Below are 10,958 nucleotides of genomic sequence, written 5' to 3'. Positions count from 1 at the left end.
TGTTTCATTTTCCATGCCCTATTCTTAAATATTTATGATTTTATATTCACCTCGAATTGCATAAGAAGATTCTCTAAATATCCATTTTTAACTGTCCATTTCAGTAATTAAGTAACTCCAATTGAAGACCAAGTACACAGGAAAAGAATATCCTAGGTCCTAATAAGAACAGGTGATCAGACTTAATTAATCCCTTATTGTTTTTAAGAAATTTCAAATGATAGAAAATATGAAAGCAACTGTTAATGGAAATGACAAAGTTGAGAAACCACTCCGGCTATCTAGGTAGAAGGAAAATTGTATTCCTAGTCCGGTCTCGAGCCGCACACCTATTAACGTGGCAAAACCGGTCTGAAGGTAAGTTCTCTCAATCAGTTAATTTTACATTAGAAAAAATATAATTACAAGTATAATTATGTACTAATCTGTACATCAATGTGATGTGATTGATCAAAAAGTAGATTTTATTAAAAATAATATTAATTTAAATTTTAAGTATGAATAAATTAGTATTGATACACAGATTAGTGCGCGATTATATTTGTACGCAGTAAAACTCTTTTTTACTGTCCCTCCGGTTGCTTTCCATTTTCCACCCCCACCTTGTGCAATTCGAGAGAGAGCTTCAAAAATGAAGAAATGAGAATGTAAGGAAATGGGAAAATGGTAGAGGTTAGATGAAAATAAAATCTGATCTGTCAGAAACAAAGTTGCTGTATAACATCACTCTGTCTAAAAATCAGGCTCCTACCAGGGCTACAGTGATATGATAATTTCTATGAAAAAGTATAAAAATTATTTTTTTATTTTGTATTTTTTTAAATCTTTTTAAGTATTAAAAAATTTCCCAAAAACTCATTTAAATATTTCTTAATACTTAAGTAAAAAATATGAAAAAACTAAATAAAATAAAATAAGAATAAGCAGCTTTTATACGATGCAGATCGTTTTCCAAAATCATAACCAGGGAGCGCAAATCAGTACGAAAATCAATAAAAAAGAATTTCACAAATATAAAAAAGAAGAAGATTTGGTCATCATGTAAAACAAGAAAGAAGTCAACTAATCATGTTCATTGAATAGCATTGTTTTATTTATCACTATCGGCATGACAGCTACTTCATTATTAGTTTAATGAATAATTAAAATATAATCCTCTTGCATTTTGATACGTATGATCTAAGAAAAATGTGTCAGAAGGGAACTAGTGGTTAGGTAGTGTTAACTGATGACTTTGAAATTTAATCCATTGAAATTGACCGAGTGCTGACCAATAAGAAAATTCTAATTATTAAGTAAAAAAAAGAATAATTTGCGTACTAGATTTATCCTCTTAATTCCCAGATAAGTACTGATTATGATAATTTAGAAATAATACCTCTTGGCTTAGTACTAATGTTGTTAATTCCTTCATGCTTCGTTGGGCTGGTTTTGGGAAATAAAATATACATGTGATCCAGGTTGTTCACAAGGTGCAACATTCCATCTCGGCAAAGATGAACAAAGAAATATTGCCATTTCATTCATTCTTAATGAATGAGTCATCGTTTTCTTTATGGCTGTACAACATCAACCGGCGAAATTGGCCGGCATTGACATGAATAGGTTGTCGGAGCACAAAATTGGTCGAAATTGATAGAGAAATAGTCAGACGGCAATAAAAATTTCTTAAAACTGACATCGGTAGATTTAGTACGGGTTTCTTGAACTTGGTTCAAACTATTAAATCCGCCAATTAAATAAATATATGTATTTTTTATATATCTTAGATAAAACGATATTATTTTACTTAAATTTAAATGAAACGACGTCATTTCAAACCTAACGTATATAAAAGAATATAAGCAAAACATTAAATCAAAAGCTTTATTTCACACGTAACATATTAAAAATATATATATATATATATATATTTGTCCACAACACCCTCTTCTATTACAGATTAGTTTTATCACACTAATTAACATCTAACACCAATGATTGCGCCTCTTTTAATGGGACTTTGCTCTAAATTTTATGGATCAACAAAACAATAGAACTGTGTAAGCCTCGTGAATTTGAAACTGTGGCAAGAAAACAAACTAATAAATCATTCAGAAAAAAAAAGGGATCATTTTGGCTGCCTGACAAATGATTGCCTTCAAATGCAGGCGGTGGAAAGAAAATGAGGATCATCATTACCCTCATGGTTGTATCAGTCTGCTTTGCGCTAGTGCTTTTTGCTACCTTCATTTATTGCCTTGTGAAGAAAAAGGCTATAAAACGTAAAGACGAATATCACTGGGTTCGCTTTACAATTTTGTACTTCTTTTTTTCACCAGTGATACCTCCCGTCTTTTCTCTGTACAGGGGTGAGAAAAGGTATCAGTCGACGAGCAAATACTAGCATCGATGCAGATTTTCCACGTATTGATTTGGCATCAATACAAGCAGCTACCGACAACTTCTCTGACTCAAATAAGCTCGGTGAAGGTAGTTTTGATTCTGTTTACAAGGTGCACTTAGTTTTCTATAAAATAGGAGACTATTAGTACTAATGAAGACGATCGAGGGTTCTTGATTGCTTAAGTCTGGATCACCCCAAAGTATCCTTTGACCTTCTATGTTTATTGATCGATAAAAGCAGCTAAGGTATTCTCAAGCAAATTATATATGTATTTTGCAGGGTATCCTAAGTGATGGAAAGGAAGTAGCGGTAAAGAGGCTCTCCTGCTGTTCCGAGCAGGGTTCAGAGGAATTCACAAATGAGGTTCTACTAATAATGAGGCTTCAACACAAAAACCTCGTCAAGCTTCTTGGTTTCTGCATAGACGGAGAGGAAAAGCTGCTTGTTTATGAATTCATGCCCAACAGAAGCCTAGATGTCTCTCTCTTTGGTTCGTTAATTTCTTCCCCGGCTTGTCTTCTTCTTCTTTTTATTTTGTCCTCCCTCAGTGGACAAGCTTGAAATAATGATAAATGAGTTTCGATAATTTTAAAAATATAAATTGATTTTCTTTGAGGTTTTGATGGTTAGATCGAAGTAGACGCGCACAAATGGATTGGAATGAACGAGTTAATATAATAGGTGGAATTGCAAGAGGAGTTCTTTATCTTCACGAGGATCCTCGACTCAGAATCATTCATAGGGACCTAAAAGCAAGCAATGTGTTGTTGGACTACGACTTGAACCCCAAAATCTCAGACTTTGGAATGGCAAGAATCTTTGCGGGGACCGAAGGTGAAGCTAATACCGCCAAAATTGCAGGGACTTTGTGAGTACACTTTTTTCTTATTTGTCGATTCCATTAATTCCTTGGATTTATAAATTGGATGTCTTATCACAGAGCACGCATGCCATGTACATATTTTTCATTTTTAACTCGATAATGCATACATATATATATAATATAAATTTATTGCGTGTATAAAAACAACTCCTCACTTCTATATTACAGATTTTACAAATGATCATTACAATCAAACAAATTAAAATTAATACTTAAAAACCATAAAAAAAAAAAGAGTCTAAATAGTCAAACTTTTCTTCTATAACCATAACAACGAAAGTTAATCAGAATAACGATAGCACTATTTAGTGCCTTTCCACACAAAAATATCTATGCATCCATGTATTCTAGGAAGTAAGCACTTTTAGGAACAATAGAGGGAAAAAATAAATAAATAAATAAAATCAATGTGTTTTTCATGGATATAAGCACATTGCTGAATCGTGAATTCAATATAAATAATTCCTAATATAACAGGTCAGATTTAGAGATAAAAATGGGAGAATCTAAATTATTGATTTCCTTTATTTATATATGTGCTTCGAAATAGATTGTCATGCATTTATATATAATGTGACAGTGGGTAAATGGCTCCAGAATATGCTATGCAAGGAATGTATTCTATTAAGTCTGATGTGTTTAGCTTTGGAGTGCTCTTGATTGAGATTATAACTGGAAGAAGAAATGTTGGCTTCCATAGAACAAAACGTGCTCCTAGCCTCGTTGCATTTGTAAGGATTTTTCTTTTTGCTGGACAAGGATAATTAATTAGATTATACTTAATTTGGAAGCAAATTATATGGACGCCAAAATTTGTCTAAACATATGCATTAAATATTAATGGTGCAAGCATGGACACTATGGAACGAAGGAAATCATGTTTTGGAGTTAATGGATCCTATGTTGAAGGAGTCGTGCAGCTCGGACGAATTTCTAAGATACTTGCATATTGGATTATTGTGTGTTCAAGAAGATGCAAATGAAAGGCCAACCATGTCATCTGTCGTTGTAATGTTGAAAAGTGACAGTACTACAACGTCTCTTTGCCAACCTCAACGACCTGCATTTTCTGTGGGCAGATTCACTGGTCACTGCGAAACAAGTAGTCCAAGCTCTCTCTCTGTCAATGGCTTGTCGATTTCCAATATTGGGCATGTTGATCGATGAAGAGCTACAAGTGGATTTGAACTTCATTAATGCCTTGTCTTGTGCATGTGTAGTGCACAACAATAAATAATAATAACAATAATAAACACTTAAAATGTATAATATTATTTAATATTTATATAGATAGGGATCATAATAATAGTAATGCTTTTTGTAATTGACTCTTCAATGTAAATGTGGCAGATGTTACATTTGCCCATGGCCTATTCTTAAAAACTTATGATTTTATATTCACCTCGAGTTGCGTAAGAAGATTCTCTAAATATAAATAAGTAACTCCATTTTGAAGACCAAGTACACAGGAAAAAAATATCCTAGCTACGTCCTAATTAGAATAGGTGATCATAGACTTCTCTTTTCGTTTTTGAGAAATTTCAAATGATAAGAAATATGAAAGCAACAGTTAACTGAAATGGCCAATTGAGAAACCAAACCAGCTATCTAAAAGGAAAATTGTATTCCTAATCCGGTTTGAACCCGCACGCCTACTAACGTGGTAAAACCGGTCAGAAGATAAGTTCTCTCCATCAGCTAATTTTGCACTACCTCTCCAATTGGTTTTAGAGGTCTAACCGGTTCGGTCCAGTTTTGGATAAAATTTAAAATTGAACCGGTATGTATCAGTTTTATTACTTTCCTGAACCAGTACATCTAATTTTACTAGTTCCAACTTGGTTCAATTCAGCTTTTCGGTTTTAATAAAATACAAATTTGTAAAAAAAAAAAAAAATCTATTTATATAAAAAAAAATCTGTTTTATACTTTTATTCCAAAATATGTTACTATTGCAAAAATTTGCTTTACTAAAAAGAAACCTGCTTTACTGAAAAAATATGCTACAAACCTATAAATATAACTACTACAAAAATTGAAAAAAAAAAAACTGAAATAAAAAGAAAAATCTGGTCCATTATCTTGACTATGCGTTGGGTGGAATTAGAACGATAGCTAGGTAACTATAGGAATAATTGGAGCCAATTATACTTAATCTACATGTATTAATTAGATCATGCAATTAAGCCAATTAGCTATCAGATTTTTTTTTTCTCGAGCTTTATATATATATATATATGGAAAACAATAAATACATCATTGTCTTTTGTTTAGAGTTCTCTTTTTTATGGTCGAAATAATCTGATAATTTGATGATTTCTAGTAATGAGGAATGCGCTCTGTCATACACACACACACACATATATATATATATATATATTTTGATACGGGGATGTCATACATATATTACTAATATGTGTAAGTTTGGATGGTGAGATGATAATTTTTAATTTTAGATAAGAGTTTAAAATATTATTTTTTCGTATTATTATTGTTTGAGATTTAAAAAAGTAGAATTGTTTATTATATTTTTAATGAGAATTTGAAAAAATTATAATGATAAAATAAGATGAGATGAAAATTATAGACCTCTAAGAAATAAAGAAATGAGAGAAATGAGAAAATAGCAGAGGTTAGAAGAAAATAAAATCTGATATGTCAAAATTTACGATAGAGAGCTGCTACTTTGTCTAAAAGTCATGGTCCTACTAGAGCTAAGGCCAGAGTGATTTGAGAATTTCTATGAAAAGTATAAAATATATATTTTATATAATATTAAAATTTTTTTCACAAAACTCATTTAAAAATAATTTCTTAATAATTAAGTAAAAATATATAAAAAATAAAATAAAATAAAATAAGAATTAGCAACTTTTATCGAATGCGCGCATATTGTTTTCCAAAAGGAAAATTCTATACATTATACTACTATCTTATTTTTATTCTATTAAATAAAATGTGATATATTTATTACCATTAAATAATTATTTAAAAAAATTATATAAAAAAATGTAATGTACAGTACTACTCTTTTTAAAATGATCATATCCAAGGAGCGGAAATCAGTAAGAAAATCAATAAAAAAAAAAAAAAAAGTTGACAAATCTAACAAAGAAGATCAGGGTCATCATGAAAAACAATAAAGAAGTCAACTAATCATGGTTCATTGAATAACATCGTTTTGTTTATCACTATCGGCATCAGTCATGACAGCTACTTCATTAATTATTAGTTTAATGAATAATTAAAATATAATCCTCTTGCATTTTGATAAGTATGATCTAAGAAAAATATGTCAGAAGGGTGCTAGCTAGTGGTTTGGTAGTATTAATATTTAATTAATGACTTTGAAATTTAATCCTTTGGAATTGCCCAAATGATGACCAAAAAGTCATTAATGAATTTCTACTTTCATGGGCAATATATATTATTTTCAATTTCCACAACGTGGTTTGATTTTTAACCTTAGAAGAAGGGTTGACTTAATTTTAGCCTAAGAATCCTTCGAAGCAATTAGCCGTTGATTAAATACTTGCTCCAAGAATGGAGTTTTTTGGTTGTGGCCGCTAAGGTATAACAGAAGCAAAAGCACCTTCAGCCACTACATAGAGAGAGATTTAGCCACTATATATCAGAGTTGAAGTACTCAGCAAAGTATGAATCATCCCCACATCAGTCCAAAATTCATTCAATTGCTTACGTTTTCTGCTTTTCTCGCCCTCCTCCCATGGGATCTGGCCTATGCCGACCCTCCTTATAGCTTTTGTCCTAACACAAGTAACTATACTGATGGTGATCAATTTCAAAAGAATCTAAACGATGTCCTCCATTTTCTAACCTCAAATGCTTCTGCTTCCAAATTCTACGATTCCTCTACAGGAAATGGCACAGATCATGTTTATGGTGCCCACATGTGCCTCAATTATATCACAAATGAAACCTGCCGGGACTGCATAGCAACCGCTGCACAAGACATTTTGCAAGTTTGCCCAAACACAAGGGAAGCAGTTGTATGGGAGGAGGTATGCCAGCTGCGCTATTCCAACCAAAATTTCTTTGGCCAAGTGAATGTTACAGGAAACATTGGCTTAGATAACCAGCAGAATATTTCCCAACCAGAACAGTTCAAATCTGTTGTTAAGGAGACTTTGAATAACCTTACGACGGAGGCATCAGCTTTCAATCTTTCAGCAAAATTAATGTATGCTACCGGAGAGGCAGCCTTTGAGGATAAAACAATATATGCTCTCGTGCAGTGCACAAGAGACTTGTCCGGTGATGGCTGTAATTCATGCCTTCAGACGGCCATAACTGATGTATTAAATTGCTGCTATTTCTCTATTGGAGCAAGACTTCTTAGTCGTAGTTGCTACTTGAGGTACGAGTTATACAGCTTTTATGGGGACGCATCTAAATCTCCAAGTTCAACTAATGATCAAGGGGCAAGTAAGTATATATATATATATATATATATATATTTGTCCACAACACCCTCTGCTATTACAGATTAGTTTTATCACACTAACAACGTCTAACACCAATGATTGCGCCTGTTTTAATGGGACTTCGCTCGAACTTTTAGGGCTCAAAAGAACAATAGAACTGTATAAGCCACGTGAATTTGAAACTGTGGCAAGAAAACAAACTAATAAATCATTCAAATAAAAAAATGATCATTTTGGCTGCCTGACAAATGATTGCCTTCAAATGCAGGCGGTGGAAAGAAAATGAGGACCATCATTACCCTCATGGTTGTATCAGCCTGCTTTGCGCTAGTGCTTTTTGCTTCCTTCATTTATTGCCTTGTGAAGAAAAAGGCTATAAAACGTAAAGACAAATATCACTGGGTTTGCTTTACAATTTTGTACTTCCTTTTTTTCACCAGTGATACCTCCCTTCTTTTTTCTGTACAGGGGTGAGAGAAGGTATCAGTCGACAAGCAAATACTAGAAGCGATGCAGGTTTTCCACGTATTGATTTGGCATCAATACAAGCAGCTACTGACAACTTCTCTGATTCAAATAAGCTTGGTGAAGGTGGTTTTGGTCCTGTTTACAAGGTAACATTTAGCTTTCTACAAAATAGGAGACTATTAGTACTAATGAAGACGGTCGAGATTTCTTGATTGCTTAAGTCTGGAACACCCCAAAGTATCCTTTGACCTTCTATGTTTATTGATCGATAAAAGCAGCTAAGGTATTCTCAAGCAAATTATATATGTATTTTGCAGGGTATCCTAAGTGATGGAAAGGAAGTAGCGGTAAAGAGGCTCTCCTGCTGTTCCGAGCAGGGTTCAGAGGAATTCACAAATGAGGTTCTACTAATAATGAGGCTTCAACACAAAAACCTCGTCAAGCTTCTTGGTTTCTGCATAGACGGAGAGGAAAAGCTGCTTGTTTATGAATTCATGCCCAACAGAAGCCTAGATGTCTTTCTCTTTGGTTCGTTAATTTCTTCCCCGGCTTGTCTTCTTCTTCTTTTTATTTTGTCCTCCCTCAGTGGACAAGCTTGAAATAATGATAAATGAGTTTCGATCATTTTAAAAATATAAACTAATTTTCTTTGGGGTTTTGATGGTTAGATCGAAGTAGACGCGCACAAATGGATTGGAATAAACGAGTTAATATAATAGGTGGAATTGCAAGAGGAGTTCTTTATCTTCACGAGGATTCTCGACTTAGAATCATTCATAGGGACCTAAAAGCCAGCAATGTGTTATTGGACTACGACTTGAACCCCAAAATCGCAGACTTTGGAATGGCAAGAATCTTTGCGGGGACCGAAGGTGAAGCTAATACCGCCAAAATTGCAGGGACTTTGTGAGTACAATTTTTTCTTATTTGTCGATTCCATTAATTCCTTGAATTTATAAATTGGATGTCTTATTACATAGCACGCATGCCATGCACACATATATAATATAAATTTATTGTGTGTATAAAAACAACTCCTCACTTCTATATTACAGATTTTACAAATGATCATTACAATCAAACAAATTAAATTTAATACTTAAAAACCATAAAAAAAAAAAGAGTCTAAATAGTCAAACTTTTCTTCTATAACCAGAACAACGAAAGTTAATCAAAATAACGATATCACTATTTAATTAGTGCCTTTCCACACAAAAATATCTATGCATCTATGTATTCTAGGAAATAAGCACTTTTAGGAACAATAGGAGGGGAAAAAAAAACAAAAATAGAATCAATCGTACATGACATAAGATTTATATGGTTCGACAAGTTCCTTTTTGTGGATATAAGCACATTGCTGAATTGTGAATTCAATACAAATAATCCCTAATACAACAGATCAGATCTTGAGATAAAAATGAGAGAATTTGGATTATTGATTTCTTTTATTTATATATATGCTTCGAAATATATTGTCATTCTTTTATATATAATTTGGCAGTGGGTACATGGCTCCAGAATATGCTATGCAAGGAACGTATTCTATTAAGTCTGATGTGTTTAGCTTTGGAGTGCTCTTGATTGAGATTATAACTGGGCGAAGAAATGTTGGCTTCCATAGAACAAAACGTGCTCCTAGTCTCGTTGCATTTGTAAGTATTTTTCTTTTTGCTGGACAAGGATAATTAATTAGATTATACTTTGGAAGCTAATTATATGGACGCCAAAATTTGTCTAAACATATGCATTAAATATTAACTGTGCAGGCATGGACACTATGGAATGAAGGAAATCATGTTTTGGAGTTGATGGATCCTATGTTGAAGGAGGAGTCGTGCAGCCCGGACGAATTTCTAAGATACTTGCATATTGGCTTATTGTGTGTTCAAGAAGATGCAAATGAAAGGCCAACAATGTCATCAGTCGTTGTAATGTTGAAAAGTGACAGTACTACAACGTCTCTTTGCCAACCTCAACAACCTGCCTTTTCTGTGGGCAGATTCACTGATCACTATGAAACGAGTAGTCCAGGCTTTCTCTCCGTCAATGACTTGTCGATTTCCAATGTTGGGCCACGGTGATCGATGAAGCGCTACAAATGGATTTAAACTTCATTAATGCCTTGTCTTGTGGATGTGTAGTGCACAATAATAATAATAAAAAAAACACTTAAAATGTATAATATTATTTAATATTTATATAGATAGGGATCAATAGTAATGCTTCTTGTAATTGACTCTTCAATGTAAATGTGGCAGATGTTACATTTGCCAAGCCATGTCCTATTCTTAAAAACTTATGATTTTATATTCACCTCGAGTTGCGTAATAAGATTCTCTAAATATCCAATTTTGACTGTCCATTTCAATAAAGAGAAATGATATTTGCAGTCGTGGTTGTGCAAGCGGCGTGCAGTCGCTTTAAAAAACTGAATTAATATAGGACCCACATGAAAAAAAACTAACTTTTTAATCGTGGACCCCACTCTTTTTCAAAGCGATTGCGCGGCGTTTGCAATTCCACGACTGCATGTAGCATTGCTCTTCAGTAAATAAGTAACTCTGATCGAAGATCACCAAGTACACACGAAAAAATAAAAGAGTACTTCTACAGTCACCGCTCCTTTCTCCTGCTTCTCCCTCCCGCTTGATGTGGCTTGCCACGTGGTATTATATTAAAACCAACGAAAATAAAAAGAAAGGAAATGAAGAAAGAATTGAAACGTAAATGGATTGCTGGTTTCTCAGTTTTGGGTGAGCTCCACCAATTGGTT

The 10,958-nt window shown here is 33.3% G+C and overlaps 2 protein-coding genes across 2 annotated transcripts; both read left to right on the top strand.

Moving 5' to 3' along the window:
- Positions 1–2,330: 2,330 nt before the first annotated feature.
- On the top strand, positions 2,331–2,947 carry LOC122276767 (cysteine-rich receptor-like protein kinase 10; the record flags this gene model as incomplete). The annotated part of the gene is made up of 2 exons (XM_043086672.1): positions 2,331–2,495; positions 2,666–2,947. Coding segments are annotated over 2 exons (447 nt in total), but the record flags the coding sequence as incomplete, so codon positions are not given.
- A 3,952-nt stretch (positions 2,948–6,899) lies between these two features.
- LOC122276570 (cysteine-rich receptor-like protein kinase 10) lies at positions 6,900–10,541 on the top strand. The gene is made up of 7 exons (XM_043086398.1): positions 6,900–7,715; positions 7,983–8,096; positions 8,183–8,328; positions 8,500–8,710; positions 8,851–9,088; positions 9,687–9,837; positions 9,952–10,541. The coding sequence occupies exons 1-7, from the start codon at positions 6,926–6,928 to the stop codon at positions 10,264–10,266; spliced, it is 1,965 nt and encodes a 654-aa protein (XP_042942332.1). The 5' UTR covers positions 6,900–6,925; the 3' UTR covers positions 10,267–10,541.
- The last annotated feature ends 417 nt before the right edge of the window (positions 10,542–10,958 follow it).

Source organism: Carya illinoinensis, chromosome 9 (assembly GCF_018687715.1).
Source record: "Carya illinoinensis cultivar Pawnee chromosome 9, C.illinoinensisPawnee_v1, whole genome shotgun sequence".
Classification (NCBI taxonomy): domain Eukaryota; kingdom Viridiplantae; phylum Streptophyta; class Magnoliopsida; order Fagales; family Juglandaceae; genus Carya; species Carya illinoinensis.
The sequence above is the reverse complement of the archived record's forward strand: the minus strand, read 5'-3'. Positions and strand labels throughout refer to the sequence as shown.